The following is a 21,828-nucleotide window of genomic DNA, read 5'->3' as shown; positions in this document are numbered from 1 at the left end:
GATGAAGAGCAACAGCCATGGAAGGGCGAAGTGTTGGGTACGGTCTTGATGAATTAATGGGCCAGCCCCAATTCTTATTTTATATTTAATATTATTCAATATTATTTTGAACGACGGATGCAAAAGTTTTTACGCATGAGGGGTTTGTCAGCAAAATGAATCATTGCATGGGGACCCCTCCGCTCCCATGTGCCGTGCTTATTAAAGGTCACTCCTTTCGTGATTGGTGGAATTCTCAGCTGTTAAAACTCACCGGAACAATGCATGCTGGGTGGTTAATGAAGGCAAATTATGTGAACGATGTGACCGACAGAGTTGGAGATAGGCAACGTAGAAGAAGACCCTCACAAGTCGCAATAATTTTGGGCCAAAGGGGCTGTCTCTGAGGGATGTTGATGGATGTGATACTGAGGATTGTAGTGTTTGAGCAACTCAATTATTTAGGAAGCATGTGAATAGGGAGGAGGCATCTGCAGCGTCACATGATAACACGACGCTGGAATGGGTTTTAATAAATGCAGCTTCATCCATAAGTATGGCGCATCTGACTGGTAGCTTCAGCTCTCTATTCTCCAGCACCATCTCTGATTCGCTGAGCTTTACCCTTCAAAAGCAAAGAACCCGCGGGATTCAACTATTATACAAGGGGTTGTGTGAGTCCACGATGAATCATTCGTCACGTGCACATAGTTTTACATTTTAACAATCACTAAATAATCCAACCACCAATTTCAACTCATTAATGTCGATTCTGTCGCGTGTCCAAAACCGACTGTATTATTTACAGAAAATCTCATCAGCCACCTAATTAAATTTGTTGCCGATAACACACACATGCACGCATACGTACGTATAAAATCTACCTTTATGAGATGTCGTTACGTCCCTGTTAATGCACTTGCTGTTGCTTCGATTAAAAAGATCATGGCCAACCCCAACTGGGTAGGTCAGACGGGAAATCCAAATAACCATCAATCAATATGAAAAACAAATTCTAAAAGAAATTGATTGGGGTGAGAGAGGCTCGAACTCTCGACCTCAGGATCACTCAGAAGCTATGAGACCTACGCGCTAGCCAACTGCGCCACCACCCCATGATGCTGTTTGACCTGCAAAATATATTATATGAAACATGCTAGGATCTGGGTAATTCGCTCCGAGGAATGAATTGGACTTGGACTCGCGAAAAATGTCAACCCTTTTCTTTTCACATAAAAGAAGCTGGAAAGGAGTTGATAGCCGTCAAAGTACACTGTAGACATAGGTAACGAATTCAAAGCCCGACCTACAAAAAAGGTCAGCAGAATCGGATGAAGGTAGCTTGTGGGCCTAAAAGCCCAGACGTAGGCGTCCTGACACATCCGGATCGATCATCCGAGAACCCTGCGTGTTATCCAACCTACAGGGGCATGGCAGTGAAAAACCTTGGGCAATCTATCTTCTGAAACTGCTTCTTCAGTTGCGGGAGTCATCATTTGACTATGCATTTATTGGGCATTCGTTTTCAAGGAGCTTGGGAATTTTAGGATACAATTTTGGAGGGCCTATCATGTAAATAGCGTGTGGAAATGGAGCGTCATCTGTGACTGTGACGAGCGGCCCCTGTAACTTCAAATCATCTGCCCCCCTTTTCAATTCAGGATCTCTGTTTTCTTTTTTGCGCCACCGCACGAAGCCGGGCAGCGAAGAATGCTTTCTTTGAATGTTATTCCCTCACCCTCTGTCACTTTCGTCAAATCCAACCACCAATCTTCCGTGAATGCATCTTCGCTTTTCCATCCAAATCTTCTCACCAGGTTTCACGCCCATAAGAACCTCCAGTGCTGTAGAACCACTTCTCGGCTTCATGAAGCTGGTTCCAGAATTTCCGTCTCAACCGATTTCCATGGCTTCCCAGGGGGAATTCCTTTGCGACCCACATCTCAGATCCAAGATTCAATCACTACTTTAAGCCTGGTGAATAAAGCCTTCGCTAAACCGTCGGGTTTTTCTGCGAAATCCAGATACCAAATCGTTAGAGCAGCGTCTGATGTCAATCCTGAAGGAGAAAGTGCAGCTCCGAATCCAAAGGCCAAGTCCTTGAAACTTGCTTTTGTTTTTGGGTTATGGTACTTCCAAAACATTGTCTTCAATATTTACAACAAGAAAGCGTTAAACATTTTCCCATTCCCATGGCTTCTTGCTTCCTTCCAACTCTTCGTCGGGTCCGTTTGGATGCTCGTGCTTTGGTCCTTGAAGCTCCAACAATGCCCGAAAATCTCAAAATCTTTCATCGTTGCTCTCCTTGGTCCTGCTTTATTTCACACAATAGGCCACATCTCAGCTTGCGTTTCATTTTCCAAGGTGGCTGTTTCCTTCACCCATGTCATCAAATCTGCAGAACCAGTTTTCTCTGTGGTCTTCTCTTCGTTCCTTGGTGATAAATACCCCGTACAGGTTTGGCTGTCCATTCTTCCTATCGTGCTTGGTTGTTCTCTGGCTGCTGTTACTGAGGTGTCTTTCAATGTACAAGGATTGTGGGGGGCCATGATAAGTAATGTTGGTTTCGTATTGAGGAACATATATTCTAAACGAAGTTTGCAGAATTTCAAGGAAGTCGATGGGTTGAATTTGTATGGCTGGATTAGCATTATTTCATTGCTTTACTTGTTTCCAGTGGCTATAGCGGTTGAAGGATCTCAGTGGATTCCGGGGTATTACCGGGCAATAGAAGCTATAGGCAAACCATCCACATTTTATATATGGGTTCTGCTTTCTGGGTTGTTCTACCATCTGTATAATCAATCGTCTTATCAGGCCCTGGATGAAATCAGCCCATTGACTTTCTCAGTTGGTAACACAATGAAGAGAGTGGTGGTGATTGTATCTTCCGTTTTGGTGTTCAGGAATCCAGTTAGGCCTCTTAATGCTCTGGGGTCTGCCATTGCTATACTTGGGACTTTCTTATATTCGCAGGCAACAGCGGCCAAGAAAGCTAAGAAAGCTGATGGCCCAAAGAGCATCTAGAGCCCAGAGGAAAAGGGGGAAATGAAAGAGAGAAATGTAGAGAAGTTGGTTGAATATTCTTGGCAATATTTAATTTTTTTTTTCCCTTTTGATTTAGAAATTAACTAACTAATGTCTACCTTGCTATTTTACTTTGGACTAGGGTGATGGTGCCTCTATCTAGATTATAAAGCCATTTATCATGACACTGATCTGTTTTGTTCTTGCTGGGTTTCATGTTAGAATATATCAGGGGTTAGCTTTAACCTGACAAAGATAACTAAAAAACTGAGATGGAATGTTGGTTCATGGCAATGTTGATTTACTGCTATATCGGTCAGTTCATCACAGATTTTTCTGGTTGCTACTTTTGTGTCTGTTGGGTTATGTGCATGTGTCAAAATTCCTATTGTTGTCTTGTTTTATGCATGTGTCAAAATTCCTATTGCTGTCCTGTTTGCTCTTATTCATTGCATGCCGTCTTTGCTATTTTTGTGCTTGCATTTATTTTCTAACATAGTAGACATCATTTTGTTTTGTAAATACGAATCATAAACGTCAGTGATCACTTTCCTTTGTCAGTCAGCCCCTGAGTCTCCACCCCCGTTGCGCTTTTGTAACTTGGCTTTTCAATAATCTAGCATTCATTAGACTTTACTACTGATCGCTTATGGTGAGCTGATATGGTTTAAGAAATCGTCAAACTTCGATGCTCAACACCAGCTAATTGTTGCAGGGATGAGTTCCTTGGCCAGTAGGGGCCTTTTAATTTTCACTCTTTTCACCCCATGTTTCAGTGTGTTAGATAATGCAACTTACTGCTATCAACATTTAGAGCTCGGTTTTTCTTATGTTCTGAAATCTGTATTAATTTGATCATAGACAATCAATGCCTCAGAACACAGAATTAAAAGGCACAATCCTGGTGACAACTTTCACTCTTTTCACCCTTTTTTAACCTGGACTGCTGCCTCACTTCATTCTTCATGTTTTTCTTTCTTTTTTTCTTTGGGTCACTTATTCTCAACTTTCGAGTCATGTTCTTGCATCATGAACATAAGGGATGATCAGAATTTTTCTTGTCTTGTGGGAGATGTATTTTTCTTAGCGAAATGATGGCGAACCTTGTTTTTCCATTTAGCAGAATTTTGAACCATGGACTTTCATCCGGCCCAATTTTTTAGTTTTGTGTTGAAGCGTTTAGGCCTAAGCAAGCAATAGATCACAACACATATATATAATTTCCTTCCTTTATTTTTGTTGGGAATCTGTCATATCGCTTGAAAGATGGATTGAGAATCTCAAATTAGATTCTAGGTTGTGTAAGTATGGACACCATAGTTGGACAAAATATTGATACGGGATCTCTAAATTACAAGTGTAGTCGATTCTTGCTGGCGCCCATTGGCTCGGCGAGAGAGCAGAGAGGATCATTTTGCCGATCTCACAGTGATTGGGCAGAGAAAACCGGGTTTCACTTTGCACAGAGGTTTCTCCGTACAAATATCGAAGAACCTTTTGATGCCGCAGCTTTTACTTTCATCCATGCGACGAATACCGATTTACATCGATACCCTGACAGATTGCACCGTGTGGAGACCGGAGAGATCGAACCTTTTACCAATTATTGAGTTCAATATTGTGGCTACAGAGTTATGATGTAATGATTTCCCTTGATCATGATAAACGTTCAAAAGACATGTAGGTCGTATTTTTAGCTCCTATGTCCCGTCCTATCTGGTAGGTCCTCCAAGTTTCCAAGGCAGATCAAACAGATGTAGGCTCTTCACACGCTTTGTGTTGTTACAGCGCAAAGGAAGTATCAATAAATGAACCCGCTTTGGACTGTTATCTTGATTTTGGCTGTTCGCCAAACCTCTCTGAAATAGTCCTCTCTAATTTAATTAGTCGTTCTTGCAATCATGAAATACACACCCTTCATTTGCCTAGCGCCAGCCCAATTAATTTTCCACATGCAATAAGCTTGAATGCGATCGATCCCAACAAAGTTAGATGTCTTCTCGAGCTGAAAATCTCTCGGCAAGTTCTTCATTAGTAATCAATGCTCGAACACTATTATCAAGATTCTTTCCACTCATTCTTGCTTTGGCTGATTGCAACATCCTTATCTGGTTGGGTTATCAAAGCCAATCAGGAAAAAAATGACGTCAGTGATAGGATTGTGAAAGGTGAATCTATTAATGAATCAAGAGGTTTAGTTTTTTTGGGTCTTATCACTGGAAAGTTTGTCATGGTGTCACTGTCTAAAAGATGAAACGTGTCTTGTGGTGTTGCAGGAAAGAAAGATGAAGCCCAAAATAGGAGGTCTAAAAGGATCATGAAGCAATGGTTTATGTACTCTACAGTGAAGGAAAAGATTAGTGGGTGAGGGAACAGGTATTTGAGAGCACAAATGGCGTTAGCTGTAAATGGGTATGGAGGGGTGGATGTGGGTTGATGAAAGCCAGGTTGGGACTCGAGAGAGAGAGAAGGGGGTCATTTATAATGCATCAGTGTGTCCTAGAATGGCTTCAAGCATATAGGAAGTAGATGGAAATCCAGCTCATAGTTCTCCAACATACAAAAATAAGACCCCACGTGGAGAGAACTGCCAGTTCACGGACTAGCTAGCATATCTTTTATAATCCAGGATTTTTTTTTTTTTTTTAACATCCAACCAGAAGGTCCTTCTAGCTGTCTCCTCGTCCCTAACGCTGGCAACAAGCCAGATATTGATTATTGACTTTCTTCCCTTTCCTTCCCTCTCTCTCTGTGAATGTGTTGCCCTGTTCTGTTCTGGCTCATTTGCAAAAAGTCAGAGAAAGCTATTAGCTATAGGATCATGAAGGCCAAGATCCATAACATGGGAGCGACCAAAGGCAGTGGACGAATCATTATCGAAAAGTCAGGATACTTGTGTGTGTGGTTCTCGTCCTTGTGGGCTCATGGACGAGATAATGGTCTACCATTCATAATTAGGAGTGGAAGATTAGCTTGATGTTAAACAATTCTTAATGTGACGATTGACCGAGGAATGATAGGATGGCGATGGATATAAGTCATCAACCGTCCTTACTTTTGTTTTCATCGCTTGCAGCCGTCCAATGGTTTCCTTGCACATGATTTTCTATCTTCGCCCACTAATTAACAACTCAATATATATTCCGTTTTGGTTCTGCTTAACTTTGGAGATGGCCATGTAACGGTCTAGGATTAGCGGATTTAGGTTTAGGAACGTGGGGTCCTGCGGGTGTAATATATTTGGTCCGGACAGAACGAGGAACAAGGTGTAATAGTCGCTGGTCCAATGCATCACCTAGTAGAACACACATACATAAACAAATATTAACTAGCAAATGCAACGGTTTTGGAGAATTGAAGAGGTCAAATGGAAAGGAAGCCCGTTTTAACACTAATGACAGATTTTACACCAACAAGGACGTTATCTGAAAACCAAAGCTGCAAACTCTACCATGAAACCTTGACATTTATTATATGTCGTACATCGAACTTTTCTTTGACAGAAAACGAATTTCTTCTGTTGTTAAAATAAGTGAGTAGGCAAATGACACGGCCGGATGCTGAAAAGAAAAAGATAGACGAAGTCATTTGGTGGTGTGGGGGCAAGGTTGGGACTCAGAAGGAGAAGCAATGGCGGAGCAGTATAAGAGAAGAGAAAAAGGACAAGCAAATAAGAGGAGTTGGGTGGAGAAAGGAGAATGAAGAAAACGGAAGAATTGATTGGAGGGTGGGAGAGTATATTAATGCAGAGACAGAGAGGACACACTTCAAGTGAGATAGTAACGCAGCTGTCACTCCATGCTACAAAGCCCACTATCTCTTCCCTCCCTCCTGGCCAGCAAATTAGCGTTTGCAGCTGTCAGATCTCTCTCTCTCTCCTCCACTTCCCCCGTTCCTTTTTTATATTTTATTTGCTTTTTTTATATATTTTAAAAAAATCCTTATTATATATATTTTGTTTTTATAATTAACCAACTTCTCTGTTCCAAACAACCATCAAATAATAACATTATAACTCAACACATCGTCATAAACCATACCCACCTCTTTTTCTGTGGCTCCTGAATGATTCTTGTGCTGTAAAAAAGAAAGAGTTTGAGGGGGTGTGGAGGCATATATAGAGCTGCAAGCAGATACTACTGTAACTCTACAAGGGAATGGCAGAGAGAAGTGGAAGATAAAAAGGCTTAGGATTTGAGGAGTGATAGGCCAAGTCTTGATGCATAAACAAGTACAACCTTTTGTTAATTTGATGCCATGGCTTACCCGCATTACCGATCACAGTTCGGCGACACAACATTCACCAAAGTGTTTGTCGGAGGACTCGCTTGGGAGACTCCCACTGAAGAAATGCGTAAATATTTCGAGCAGTTCGGAGACATTCTCGAGGCTGTTATAATCACCGACAAGAATACAGGAAAATCTAAAGGCTATGGATTCGTATGTCTCTCTCTTCCCCCCCTCTCCTTCTCTGCCTTGAACACCAAGCTTTTTTGCCCAACCTGCGACTGCGCATATGCTGTAAGATTTTAGCTCTTGTATTCATCTTTTTCATGAGCAGGTAACATTCCGTGATCCAGAATCAGCCAGAAGAGCTTGTGCTGATCCAAACCCAATAATAGATGGAAGAAGATCCAACTGTAATATTGCTTCTCTGGGACGGCCTCGACCTTCCCCACCCCGAGGTTGTCAATTCTATGTCCTTCTATTTGTTATACTGTTTGAACTATGGATTCCAGAGTTATTACTGTTAAAATTGAAACTGAGACTGCAGCTATTGGAATGACGATGCTAGGTGGTAATGCAGGGAGGAATACATTTCATGGCGGAAGCACGTCACAGAGTGCAGCATCATACGGTGGCGCTCCGGCAGCAGCAGCACCGCCGCCGCCGCCGCCTCCTCCGGCGGCGGGGCCTGGGCTGATGTACCCGCCATATGGGTGAGTAGAGTTAGCTTTGTTCATTTAGTGGAGGTATTAATTATCCATAACACTCGCAGTCAAAGGAAGTGGTCCATGCTATTAATTGAGAACTGCATATAGACGCTCAGACGCACACACATTGCTGTCGACCTATGACGCTTGACTGCTCCCCCCTCCAATTACAGTAGGTATCAGTGTCAGCCTCAATATCGTAATACCAAGTACGAAATTAATTGAAGGCTGAAGCTCCCTCTCCTTTTTACAAAATCACCATTAATCCTCTCTTCATCTCGCAATATTTCTTGGTTTCTAATTCTATCACCATGCATCATTATTTCCCTTAGCCTCTTTCCTTATCATTATCCCCTCTCTCTAGCATGCCTTCCCTTTATGCCAAGATCAGCTGATTGATGCACGAAATCAATTGTGTCTCTTAGATAAATTGATTTTTCTGTCACCTTATCTTTTAAACAAGTTTGTTTTGGTAGTATATAAAAGTATTGATATTTCATATATGGTAATCAGTAAAAATGCAGGCGATACTGATGGCTACTACAGATCAAATAACGGGTATGCGATCCGTGGCAAGAATCGTAGTGGTCCAGCAGTAATTTATTTTCTTTATATTTTTCTTCACCCTCGGCTCTCACAGTACTGTTCTGTACCATCAAGTCATTTTCTCACCAGCGGTGTTATTGTTTTCTAATGAATGCATCGAGTTGGTAAAACAAAATACAGTTAAAAAGCAAGAAGACAAACGAAGAAATTAGCAGACACACGCGCTGGGGAATTAGATTAAAAACTTTTAATACCTTCAAACTGCTTTTTATTGTTCTTAAAAAAGCATACATTTCTCATCCTTCCTTTGCTTTCAGTCCATCCATTAATCAAACTGCTTCTATTTTCAAATGAAGTAATGCATTTTGTATATATAGGATCAAATAAATGAGAAATATGACCATCAATGACATCGCTGAAGTAGTACATCATTAACTTCAGCAAAGGGATGCATGCCATAATAAGAAGGCGACTTAACTGAATGCATTCAATTAGGGAACCAACGTCACCGGTATTGCAACAGAAGCATACCATATTTGAGTCATTGCTTCAATAATGCAAGTAAAATTGGCAGACTCTTGTCAAATTTTCTCACACTGGATTCTTTTCAATGTCTCTTTTTTGCAGCTACTCTCCCTACTCTGCTGATTACGGGTACCACCAAGTAAGCATCTTTCTCTCTTTCTCCATCTCCCCGTGGAATTAGCAACTTTGTAGTGTTTCTATTTTCAATGATGTGAAAGTAGTAACAGTAGCAACGTATGATTGGCGTTATGAGCACAGGCGGCATTGTACAACCCCCAGATTCAGCAGCCGCAATACTACCAGCAAATGTATGGAGCTTCTTCATCGGGCGTGAGTTCCCCGTATTACTATGGGTATTCTGTGCAGCCACCCAGGCCCTCTTATTCTACGCCCCAGCCTCATCGCCTGACACCTGGACCCCCATCCTATCTCTACTACCCTTACCCTTCACCCTCACCCGCACCCCCACCCATGGATCTCTCGTTCTCCGCTTATCGTACCCCTCGACAACCCACACTGTTGAGGCAGCCCTTCCCTTCCTCTACTGGTACGTACCATTCCCTTCCCTTTTAGTTTTCACCTTTCCCATCACTTTTAGTTCTCCATTATTAATTACATATGATAAGACCATATATGCAGACACCTTAATCAACGTACGCAATGGAGTGAAGGGTGGGGGGGTCTTTGATGCACTTACTGACACATAATATATATTGTGGTTTGGGTTTGACATGTGGGGAAGGTGGGGGGTCCACATGGGCAATCCCAACCCCATGTGAATGAGCTGTCTCGGTTGTGGCATCAAACTTATAATGTAAAGTGGGTCAATGACAGTGGAAGAAGGGTCATAGCTAATGTGTAAAGTAGCAGTGAATGCATGTGGTTTATATCAGTACCAAATAGAGTGGTTATTTCTTTTTAGATGCAGTCAAGTGGTCTTCCCACTCATTGGCCCACAATGCATGTTACTTGCTTCTGACCGCTGTAAGTTTTTTAAACCCACACAGCTCAAAAACCGAAACCATATTTATAAACCTAATTTCTTTCTTCGTCCTTTTGTTTATCATATGTGCAAGAATTTTAGTTTACGAGGCGGTTTATTTGGACAAGTATAGCTAGGTTTCGAGATCAAACACATTTTTAAGTTATTCTAATTTGATTACTGTTTATTATGATTCGTGGTCTCAGATTCAGAGTCACAGACTCAGCAGCGTACTTCCTCCGAGACCGCAGCTGGAGTAGTTACGGCAGCTTCATCGGAAAGTCCGAATAGCCAAGGGAAAAACTAATAAATATAGACACCTGCTGAAAGTTAAGTTTCAACTGTATAATCTTCACAGTTTCATCACACATTAATTCTTCGTCATCTCTTCCCGTAATATATCTTTCTTTTTTTTTGGGGGGTCCAAAGTTGTAGCTTTAGGCAATAATGGTTTTCGCAGATCGCATGTGCTTCCCACAGCTCTCGCGCTCAACAGATGGACTAATCAACAACTCCGTGCAGAGTTCCTAATTCATCCCCTTTCCCTTCTTTTCGAAGACCTTAAAATTATTCTTACTAATTATTCAATTCCATTTTTAAGTTCCATTATTATCCCATTATATGAGAGCTAAGTCTTGCATCAACATTGTACCATGAGCAAATGAATAAGAAAGGCATTGTCCTCAACAAGAAGCTTCGAGCCAATTTATATAGCTCTTACCGGAGTCTATGAACTCATCCAGCCTTTAATCAGATATTTCCTCGAGGAGACTCATTGGCATCCCCATGATCTAAACTTATGATTTAAAAGGTTCTTTTTTCCGTTTAATTTTCGGCCATCCAAGGCTTCCAAGGAGTTATCATCTGAAATTCTTACATTTCAGCTCTATTTTGTATGTTGGATTGGGCCGAGTTAGAGTTTTTCCCCTTCAAAATAACTAACCCTAAAGCCCAATGATTACGCTGAGCTCCACTGGTAACCTTTTCATACTGCGGAGTGCCGGCCAGTAGTTAGCAGAAAGGCAGTCTGAGGAAGTTAACGCGACCATTTAAGTATACGTATCTTCACAAATGTGGAAATATTATTTATTATGTATTGATGATCGAGTAACGTTCCTGGACTCACCGATACAATATTATACGTTATTCATTTCATATATAAGATACATGATGCAAGTAAAATGGAATGTACATCAATTTATTGACTCAACTTCTCTTAGATTGTTGAGTATTAATGATTTTTCATTTTATAACGAGAATTTAGAGTTGTCATATATGTAAACTGCAATCGTTATAAAAGACTGATGGATGGAATAATGAGGGATACAATGTTGGAAACACTAGACATTAATGAAAGAATCTCTCTATATGTTGCAAAACCTGAAATAGAAATGAAATTGAGCATGCTCCCAGTAATGAATGAGAATGTTGAGTGTTGGGAGCTAACTAGAAATAAAACTAAGTTGCCCTAGATTTGAAATCCACTGCTCTGGAATTGATGCTAAGTTTGGGAGAGGCGGGCCACGGAATTTAAGGTATATCCTATCCAAGCCTAAAACTGAAAAAGAGGACATACAGGAGGAAATAATGAGCCTCTCAATAAAAGGCTCTTTTCACTCAACTGTAATATTCTCCAGCCCCTATCATTACCCTATTTTCCCTCTCACTTCTCCTCCATCCCAAAGTTTCATTAGCTTCCAATCTATCCGGTGTGAGGGTGTATTCGCTATAAAACCCCCAGATTCTTATAAGCTCCAACATGCACTGCTCTAATAAAATCAGAGAGGATAATATAGCTAGGTGATGGAGCCCTCAGATCCAATATGTATGTCTTATTGCCTCCCTTCTTCACGTGATGATCCTACTGACTCCAAACTTTTGCCTGCCATGAACCGGGCGAGTCATCAGCTTCAGCCCCTACCTCTACTGAGCAGCTTCCTTGGTTCAACTCCATTTAGCTCAAAACCTAACCCTACGACTCGTGATGATGCTGGAGAGGAGGACGTTACGGTAGCCCTACACATAGGACTCCCCCATAATTCCGGTACTGATTCTGCAGGTCCAAACGGAGCTATCAGTGAAGTCCAAGTACCTGGCAATTACTGGATACCAACCCAAGAACAAATCCTCATCGGATTCAGTCATTTCTCTTGTCCCGTCTGCCTCAAAACCTTCAACCGCTACAACAATCTCCAGGTACAGTAACGTTCCTTGAATCATATATATATATATATATATAAACAAACACATGTATAATTTGAGCTGTTATAAAGATTAGAATAGAGGAAATGACATGTTCCTTGGCAAGCACATATATATGTAGCTAGGTCTAAACGTTAGAGTGCTGAGTAGAAGCTCGATTATATGTTCTAGTAGAATTATATTGCTGATCGACTACTGATGAAAATGGTGGGGAATTGAATTGAGGAAAAATAGATGCATATGTGGGGACATGGATCACAGTACCGAAGAGGACCAGAGTCGCTGAAAAGAACACATCCGAGGCCGTTGTTGGACATCCCATGCTATTGCTGCGCGAGAGGATGCAGGAACAACATAGAGCACCCGAGGGCAAAGCCTCTGAAGGACTTTAGGACGCTGCAGACGCATTACAAGAGGAAGCACGGAAGCAAGCCCTCTATGTGTCGCAGGTGTGGCAAGACATTGGCGGTGAAGGGCGACTGGAGAACTCACGAGAAAAATTGTGGCAAGCGATGGCTTTGTGTCTGTGGCTCTGACTTTAAACACAAGAGGTCGCTTAAGGACCATATCAAAGCCTTTGGCTCTGCTCATTACCCTCTCTCTTCTTCCTCCGATGCCATCTGATAGATGGTTCATTTTCCTTCACATTAAGTACGGACCGCGCGTTACCTTCTGGTTTCAGGCCTTCAAGGTCTCGAAGCATAAGGCCTCATCAGACTCGTGCTTTTGCCAGCAATATTAGTCATTTTCTTCGTGGCCTTTGAATATATATTTTTACACTAAATTAGTACATCGTTAAATAATTAAATCGCGTTTTCTAGTTAAAAACTAATGGAATGAACGTATCCAACCATCATGTGTAGAGGGTGGACGGCCTGCTTCTTTTATGATTTGTCCGATTAATCATTGTTGAGATTAGCAGCAATTTGCGCAGAAGGTTTTAGTTGGAGAGAAGGTTGTGTTGATGACGATAGTCCGATCACATGGGTAGCTCAAGACTCGCTCGTGAGTTTGAGTGGCCTGGTAGACTTGCGAAGAGGCAGATCTAGGTTAAGCGGGTACGCAAACGAGCCCATTATATGAGCTTTCGACACGAAATCTCCTTGCGTAGAAAAGTCGAATTAGACTCCTGTGATTAATTAGGTTCAACTAGCTACCCCTAATCAGGGACTGAAAATCTGTATGCAAAAAATCAAATACTACCTTCTATCCTAATTATGAGACCTCATTTATAAAATAAGATCTTATAATTAAGACAAGAGATCATAAACAATATGTCTGTTTTTTTTAAAAAGAATTTTATCAAGATATTTGCTGTACAGTGTAGAAAATTTGAGCAATAAAACTCCACGCCTTTTTTCTCTTATTACTTTTTCGTTTTCAGAACGGGACATGGCGCATTGAGCTTAACACGTTAGGTTTACTTACGCTCAGGCCCAACCGGGCGTGGGGAGGAATAAAAATAACGACCCTCCCTCCCTCCCCATAAGGCCCGTCTGCTTTAAGGGTTTGTTTGGTTGGAGGGGAGGAGAGAGGAAATGAACCCCTCCCCTCATTTAGTTAAAAATTCTGAAAGAAAGGGAAGTTAAAATGTCCCCTCCTCTCCCCTCCCTCCTCCCATTTTGGCTTCCCTCCAAATTGGAGGTTTTTGGAGGGGAGCCAAAATTTTAGACCATTATGTCCTTATAGTTTTTTTTAACATTTCACTTCTACCCATAAAATATATTATTATAATATTTATTTCAAATAAAAAATATATTATCCTAAGTAAAAAAATAAAAAATATATACATTATTATAATTAAAAATATATTATAAAAATTGTTTAAAAATAAAAAATTACTTAAATAAAAAATTGTAATATTATAAAATTAATTGTTTTTTATAAATATATTATTTATTAAATATATTTTAAAGCTGGAAAAAAAGATAGCCTAAAGAGAATAAAATTTCATTTTTTTAGAGCATATAAAATTTGTTAATTTGATTATTTTAAATATATTATTATATTAATTAGAATAAAAAATTACTGTACCAATTTTTTAATACACATATTAACATGATAAGATTGAATTTTTATTAAATTATATGATTTAAGTTAAGATGTAAATTAATTTATATAATATATCAATAAAAAACATAAACTAATATATAAGAGTCAAATGATAAATTGATTATTACTATCCCTCCCCTCCCCTCCTTGAACCAAACAAGGGATCATTAAATATCCTCCCCTCCCCTCCTTTTTAATCAAACCAAATAAGGTGAAGATGAAACCTCCCTCCCCTACCCCTCCCTCCCCTCAAACCAAACAGGCCCTTAATGCGAGCCCGAGTTGTAAGGGGTCTTTTCCTTGAGTTCTAAAAATAGGATCAGTTTTGATACTCATTATAATAATAAGTATCATGATACTCATCAAATTTTAATTATTTAAATTTAATATGAATGATTGAGATTTAATTTTTTATATCTTTGCTTTAAAAAAATTTTTCTTTAACAAGTAAATAATCCAAAATAAATATAATCTTTTATAAGTTTTTAAAAATAATTTTTTATTTAAAAATTATTAATTAAAAATTTTAAATCTAGACCATTAAAACTATATCTAAATGATATGAATTTTACCATAACGATAAGTATCATAGTATTCATTATAGCTATGAGTACTGAAACTGATTCTTGTAATAAAATAAGTCCTGCAATTAAGAGTTTAAAGTAGTTATAGAATAAAGTTGAACTTTCGTTTGTTTAAAAATGAACCCAGTTTTGGAGAGCGCTTATCACTTGATAAGCAATCTAAATTGTCTAGATTAAATCTGGACAGTTTAAATTTAATAGTTTTAATTATTTCTTTTTTTTTTTTGAAATATACTCATCAAATTAATTATTTAAAAAATGAAAAAAAAATCTGAACCAGATCTAGATCTAATGGTCCCATTTGGTATTCATATTAAATAACTTTTTAATAAATTTTTTTAATTCCAACTATAATTTTTATTTCTTATTTTTAATGTTTTATATTAAACTGGACAAGTAAGTTTGGGATGGTGACAGGGTATCAATTCTGCCCGTCCATTTTGGGGGGTGGTAGTGGTTGAATGGGCGAAAACAAATGTTATTTGTACAAGTATCACCTTCAGTTTTTAATATAAAATTTTGTTTAATTTTTATTTTAGTGTTAAATACAATATTTTAATTTATTTTATCTCTTATATTTATTTATTGTTTTTTAAGATAGTCCTTATAATAATCTAATAATGATAATTCTAACTAACAAACTTGATAAATAAAGATGTTTTAGGAAAGATAATATATATTTATTACAAACAACTAACTTAATTTATTTTTTAATTTACTCAAATTAATCAACTAGTTTTTATATTTAAGACTGGAGATAGTACAATATACATATGCTCTGGGAATTTTGTTTTTGTCAAAAAATGGAATACTAGTGGGGATAGACGGATGATTCTGAGAAAGAGTGTAAAATAGCTCTCGTTACCTCAACGAGGCCGTGCATCCCCGGGGATTTTTGTGCAGTTCTTGCGTCTTAGAGGCGATAAAATGGACTGGCCGAGCTCGAGACTATACGGGTTGGTCTTAAAAAGATCACTTCTTTACAAACTCAAACAAGGCGGGTTGATGGATTGACATGTCAACCTCCATCTTTTTTTTTTATTTTTTTTACACATATATTTAATTTTTTTAAATTAAATTATAAATTTTTATAGACCAATTTCTTCATGTTCTTACATTTTCATATAATTATATAATTAAATTAATCTCAAAAGTTGAAATATAAATATATAATTTATTGTTAATAATTGTTTTATTGTAAAAATAATAAAACAATAAAAAATGAGAAATCAAATTTAGAATTAAAATCTCTGACAAAATATAAAGTTATATATAATTTAAATGAAAATGATAAGTGAAATGGTTTCAAAAAGCCAGAACTAGATGGATCACTAAAGGTGATAGGAACACTCAATATTATCATCTCAAGACTTGTGTGAGAAGAAAGAGAAACAGAGTCGCTGCTTTGAAGAATGATCTTGGACTCTTGGTGGGTGGATTGGAGATGAAACTGAGCTAAAAAATATGGTTCTTAGCTATTTCAAAAAACTTTATGATGTTGATTCGGATGGGGGTTATAATCTTTGTACTGTAACGAATTTCCCCATACTTGAGGAAGTGATACGAACTAATCTCAACGCGGTTCCCCTGGACGAGGAGGTTAAAGAGGCAATTTTCTCTATGGGACCTTTTAAAGCTCCTAGCATTGATGGGTTTTCCCCTGTTTTCTATTAGAAGAACTGGAAGGTAATTGGTGGTGCTGTTTGTAGTTTTGTGCAAAACATATTCTTGGGGAATTCTGGAATTGGTGAGGCAAATAAAACTCTGATCTCCTTGATTCTGAAAAGGGACAATCCGGAGGGAGTGTACCATTTCCAACCTATTTCTTTATGCACGGTCCATTATAAGTGTATCGCTAAGATCATCACTAGATGGCTTGAGGATGTAATGAATGAGATTATATCTCCTTTCCAAGTTAGCTTCATCAAAGGGAGGCATATTCAAGATAACATAATTATAGCACAGGAAATCATCCACATCATGAACAGATCCAGAGGGAGGAAAGGTCTAATGGCTATGAAAATAGATATTGAGAAAGCATATGACAGGATCAAGTGGTCTTTTCTGAGGCAAGTCCTAATTGATGCTGGGTTCGAGGAGGGCTTCATCAATCTAGTTATGTCGTGCGTCATGACTGTGAGTTACAACATTCTTTGGAATGGTGAATTAACCAATGAATTCATCCCACAGCAGGGGCTCAGACAGGGAGACCTAATTTCGCCACTTTTGTTTGTTTTATGCATTGATCGATTATCTCATATTATATGTGATTCGGTTAATGAGCAGAAATGGACGCCAATTCGAGTTACTAGAAATGGACCTTATGTTTCTCATCTAATGTTTGCAGATGATCTCTTGCTTTTTGGACCTGCCTCTGAGGAGCAAGCTTATTGCATGTTGCAGTGTCTTGATATTTTCTGTGAAGCATCTAGAGAATTGGTGAGTAAAAGTAAGTCGTCGATTTTCTTCTCTCCTAGAGTTGATGCTATGACAAAATCAAGAATCAAGGAGATTACGCAGATGAGGATTAGCAGTGACATTGGTAAATACCTTGGTTTCCCACTTTTGAGAGGAAGGAGACCTACGGACACTTTCCGTTCCATTATTGACAGAGTTAGATTAAAGCTATCATCTTGGAAGGCAGCGAGCTTATCTATGGCAAGAAGAATTACACTTGCAAAATTAGTTTTGAGTATTGTTCCTCTTTACCTATGCAAGTAGTGAAGATCCCAGCAAAAATTTACTACAAAATAGAAAGACTGCAACGAGATTTTATTTGGGGACATAACAGTGAGAAGAGATGTTTTCACCCAATTGGGTGGCATTAAATTACACTCCCCAAATCACATAGTGGTTTAGGTTTCAAAAAACTTACTTCCATGAACAAGGCTTGTGGTGCTAAACTAGTCTGGAAGCTGTTAACTAGAGAGTCAGGGCTTTGGTCTGATGTCTTAAGTCAGCGATACCTTTTGACTAATGAGGAAAACCTCTTCCATTACCAGCAAGGAGATTCTAAATTATGGCGCTTTATTTGCGAATGCAGCGACCTTGCAGAGAAAGGAATTCAATGGCGGGTTAGAGATGGTAAGTTAGTGAAAATTTTCACTAATTTTTGGCTTTTCCCGGATAAGGCTGTTAGCTCTATGTGTAGAAGGCCTAGTTCTAGTGAAGAAGAAGGAAGTGTTGTTGCTGACTGGACACTCTTGTCACTGCTGGAATATTTAGAAGTTAGGCGCTATAGTTGACGAGAAAGTCATTCAAAGACTGATTAGTATTCTTCCACCTATGGAGGAAATGGGTACTGATTTCATTTATTGGAAGGCCTCCCCTAACGGGATCTTTTCTATCAAAAGTGCCTACTTTTTGTTAGAACAAAATCCAGAAGATCATTATCACCCAACCTATAAGTTCATCTGGAGATGGAGAGGAGCTGAGCAGATTAGAGTTTTTCTATGGAGGGCTTTCAACAATAAACTCCCAACAAATAGCTAGAGGAGTTGCTGGACCTCATCTTCCCCGAAGTGTTCTTTGTGCCCCAATGAAAATGAGGATACCTTGCATATCCTAAGAGACTATACTTATGCAAAGCAAATATGGTTGGCCTTAATTGATCCTGGGTATGCTGACTCTTTTTTCTCTCTATCTCTAAGGGATTGGTTTTCAACAAATCTAAAACTGCAGGGAGTGAGTACGAAACTTGGAAACCGGGATCTTGTGTGGGGAGTGATTGTTTGGAAGTTATGGAGCTGGTGTAATAAAGCAATATTTGAAAATGATTTTGAGAGGCCTAGAAATCCTGTTATAGCACTTAAACATTGATGGTAGAATTACGTTTTGCAAGCTGGAAGTGATGGGATAGACAAAAATATGACACCCATTAACACTGGTTGGAGTCCTCCGCCTTGTGGGTGGGTGAAATTAAATGTTGATGGAGCTGTGGAGTTAAAGTCCTCTAAAGCAGGGTGTGGGGGTGTTCTGAGGAATTCAGAAGGGAAGTGGATAGTGGGATTCTCTTTTAAAATTGGAAGATGCAACGCTTATGAAGCAGAGGAGTGGGCTTTATTCAGGGGTCTGCAATTGGCTTGGGACTTTGGTTTCAAGAAGATTATTATTGAATCTGATGCAAAAGATGTGGTGGGGAAACTCTTACAAGAAGACACCTTTCAGAATAGTAGTTTGATGCTTATCCAGATTAGAAACTTGCTTCGGAGTTCTTGGGAAGCAAAGTTGACTCATGTGCCGAGAACTTGCAATAGCGTGGTGGACGTTTTAGCAAAGCAGGGAATTGAGACGACATCATTCTATGAGATCTGTCCTTTGAACCTTAAGGATATTGTGGAAAAAGAGAGCTTGGGATTTATTCCCCATTTTGTTTAGTTTTCTGTAATTGGGCTTGACCCTCTTTTGTATCGAAAAAATAAATGAAAATGATAAGACATTGTCTTATTAGAATTAACATAAAAATTGTAAACAAAAATAATTTTTAAAAAAAAAACAGGCTGGTGGACTGTGAGTTGATGGGTGCGGGCTAAAAAAGAATGCATCAAGATGGTCTGTATTTTTTTAATCCAACCCACTATCTTATGACAAGTAGGGTTGGAAATAGACCAAGCGGCATGTTAAGGATCTGTGGCTTGGCCTATTTCCAAATTAAAGCAGGTGCAAGCCTTTTTAAAGACCTGCTTCTCTTAATAGGTCAAGCCCAAGCTCTTTAAGAAGCTCGTTAAGCTTGTTAGGTAGCCTGAGCCTGTTACTTTTTTTTTAATATTATAATTATAATTTATAACTAATTTTTTTACAATAATACCATGTTTTGATTAATATTGTAACATGTCTAATACCATATTTTTATCCTGAATAAGACCATGTTTGGATTACTCTTCAGTATACCTTAAATGATGATTTCTTTAATATGCACTTTATTGTTATTTCATGTTTGTTATTTTTTACTTTTATTTATGTATGCAAAACTACTCAGTTTTCCTAATATACATCATCAACAATTGAGAATAGAAATAACCCCTCTATGAATTTGATTTATGTTTGTCCCTTGTATTATGACTTTTTTAACTACATGTTCTCTTCAAGTTATTAAATATTTTTCACTTAAATTACAAAATAATATACTACCATTTGAATATTAAATATTTTCACTTAAATATTTTAAATAATTTTTATGTTTGTATTTTAGATAATTTAGATTGAATTATTGTAATTTTAAATTAGTTTAAAATTTTTTAAGAAAATACAGGCTTTTTAACAGGTTTCAGGCCAGGCTGAATATAAGGCCTGTCATAAGGCACAGGCTAGGTTCAAGCTAACAGACTTCAATACAGACCTAGCCTGTTAAGAGCGAAATCTGACCTGACCTAATCTGTTTTCAATCCTAATGACAATGACAGATTGGTAAGTTGAGCCAGAGACTCAATATATATTACTAGCCCTGGTGCATCTACGCATGTGTTGAATGCGACGACACCGAAATCAAAGTGTTGGCGGCGGCCGGCCGCCCTGGCTGGGAAGAAAGTGGTGTGGTTTTCTATCTGATATGACATCATTTCCATTGAAATCGACGTGGGTTATCAATTCAGTATTAGCTTCTAATTCCATTTCCTACTTTTTGACACTCTGCTGCCATATACAAATTTTAAATTTGAGAAGGGTTATGATGTGTTTTATAAATTTAAATTTAAATTTGTCTTGATATTTAACGTAATTTTTTAATGTTGTTTTCAATTATTTTTTATCACCTGCTTTTATATATATTTTTTCATTATTTTTTACTTTATTATTATTATAAGGATATGTTTAAAAATCAAAATATATTTTTAATTTATTTATTATTTTAAATTAATTTTAGCTAATTATTTATTATTTATTTAAAATTTATAATAAAAATATAGAGGAGTACGGCCTAATCACTATTCTCTGTCCTCTCCCGCGTTCTTGTCGCTGCGATAATCGCGCCTTGCGCGCGAATGGCTCCTCCTTTCCCGTCTTCCCCCACTTTTCGCTCTTTTCAAACTGGTCGCAAGTACCAAAAAAAACACCGAATGGTACAGAAAGGGGTCATGAGCGTAATCATGCTCTTTCCCAGTCAAATTTTTAATATTTTAAATTTTAAATCATAAGTATTAATTCCTCAATTTTTTTTTATTTATAACATTTACTTTTATAAGTTAATAAAAATTTAGATTATTTTATCCTATCAAGAACTAAAACTTCTAATTTAAAATTTAAAAAAACTTCTAATTTAAAATTTGAAAGACTAAAATTAAAATAAAAACAAATTTAAAACACTAAAAATTATATTAATCATAAAAAATACTCAAAGGCAGGTTTTTTTTTCCAGGAGAACTCACAGTCAGCCCTGTAGGCACTTAAAGGATATACTACTTCCTTCCGGTTTTAAATATAAGAGCTAGTTAACTATTTGAGTAGGTTAAGAAAAGAAGTTAAATTAGTTATTTGTAATAAATATATTTTATTTTTTTTAAAACATCCCTACTAATCAAGTGTATTGGCTAGAAGTATCATTATTAAAAAACTACTTTAAAAAAATATATAAATATAAATAACAAAATAAGTTAGTATCTTATATTTTGAATGACAATAAAAATCAAATAAATTTTTATATTAAAATTAGACGTAGTATATACTAGAAGTTGCGTCAGGAAGATATGCCCTCTGACTTTTCGTTTCGGTGAAAAATATCTTTGACTGTACCATCTCGACCAGTATTCTTCACCCTCATCGGCAACACCGAGGACCTGAAACTGAAACCTCCTGTTTCTCAAACTGTAGGATTTGAAAACTTCATACGTTATTGTGAGGTATTCAGCGAAAGCATCCAAAACAAAAATTACTTCCAGAGCTTATATATATAATCCTTCCCCTCCGTTAATGAATAAAACATTCTAACCCCACGCTCAGCAAAATGCTATATTCATGCACCGCCATTATGCTTGTTCCTGCGCCGACACTGAACCCTCCAGAA

The 21,828-nt window shown here is 38.0% G+C and overlaps 3 protein-coding genes and 1 non-coding gene across 7 annotated transcripts; 3 read left to right on the top strand and 1 right to left on the bottom strand.

Moving 5' to 3' along the window:
- Window positions 1–1,009: 1,009 nt before the first annotated feature.
- On the bottom strand, window positions 1,010–1,094 carry TRNAM-CAU (transfer RNA methionine (anticodon CAU)). The gene is given in 2 exon segments: window positions 1,010–1,045; window positions 1,057–1,094. It is a non-coding gene; the product is annotated as a tRNA-Met (tRNA).
- Window positions 1,095–1,474: 380 nt separating this feature from the next.
- On the top strand, window positions 1,475–4,683 carry LOC114729084 (xylulose 5-phosphate/phosphate translocator, chloroplastic). The gene has a single exon (XM_028916040.1). It carries the CDS (start codon window positions 1,690–1,692, stop codon window positions 3,004–3,006), a length of 1,317 nt encoding a protein of 438 aa, XP_028771873.1. The 5' UTR covers window positions 1,475–1,689; the 3' UTR covers window positions 3,007–4,683.
- A 2,256-nt stretch (window positions 4,684–6,939) lies between these two features.
- On the top strand, window positions 6,940–10,711 carry LOC114729045 (RNA-binding protein 38). 4 transcript variants are annotated; one of them, XM_028915990.1, is made up of 7 exons: window positions 6,940–7,446; window positions 7,568–7,691; window positions 7,814–7,946; window positions 8,454–8,498; window positions 9,114–9,150; window positions 9,270–9,558; window positions 10,200–10,711. In XM_028915990.1, exons 1-7 carry the CDS (start codon window positions 7,264–7,266, stop codon window positions 10,298–10,300), a joined length of 912 nt encoding a protein of 303 aa, XP_028771823.1. In that variant the 5' UTR covers window positions 6,940–7,263; the 3' UTR covers window positions 10,301–10,711. The 4 variants fall into 4 exon arrangements, with proteins under 4 accessions (XP_028771823.1, XP_028771822.1, XP_028771826.1 ...); XM_028915989.1 differs by having other exon boundaries at window positions 7,802–7,946; XM_028915993.1 differs by lacking the exon at window positions 8,454–8,498.
- Window positions 10,712–11,748: 1,037 nt separating this feature from the next.
- Window positions 11,749–12,819, top strand: LOC114729072 (protein TRANSPARENT TESTA 1-like). Its single transcript, XM_028916028.1, has 2 exons — window positions 11,749–12,189; window positions 12,430–12,819. The coding sequence occupies exons 1-2, from the start codon at window positions 11,797–11,799 to the stop codon at window positions 12,817–12,819; spliced, it is 783 nt and encodes a 260-aa protein (XP_028771861.1). The 5' UTR covers window positions 11,749–11,796.
- The last annotated feature ends 9,009 nt before the right edge of the window (window positions 12,820–21,828 follow it).

This window comes from Neltuma alba, unplaced genomic scaffold (genome assembly GCF_004799145.2).
Source record: "Neltuma alba isolate B1F8T4 unplaced genomic scaffold, ASM479914v2 tig00012600_pilon, whole genome shotgun sequence".
Taxonomy (NCBI): Eukaryota; Viridiplantae; Streptophyta; class Magnoliopsida; order Fabales; family Fabaceae; genus Neltuma; species Neltuma alba.
The sequence above is the reverse complement of the archived record's forward strand: the minus strand, read 5'-3'. Positions and strand labels throughout refer to the sequence as shown.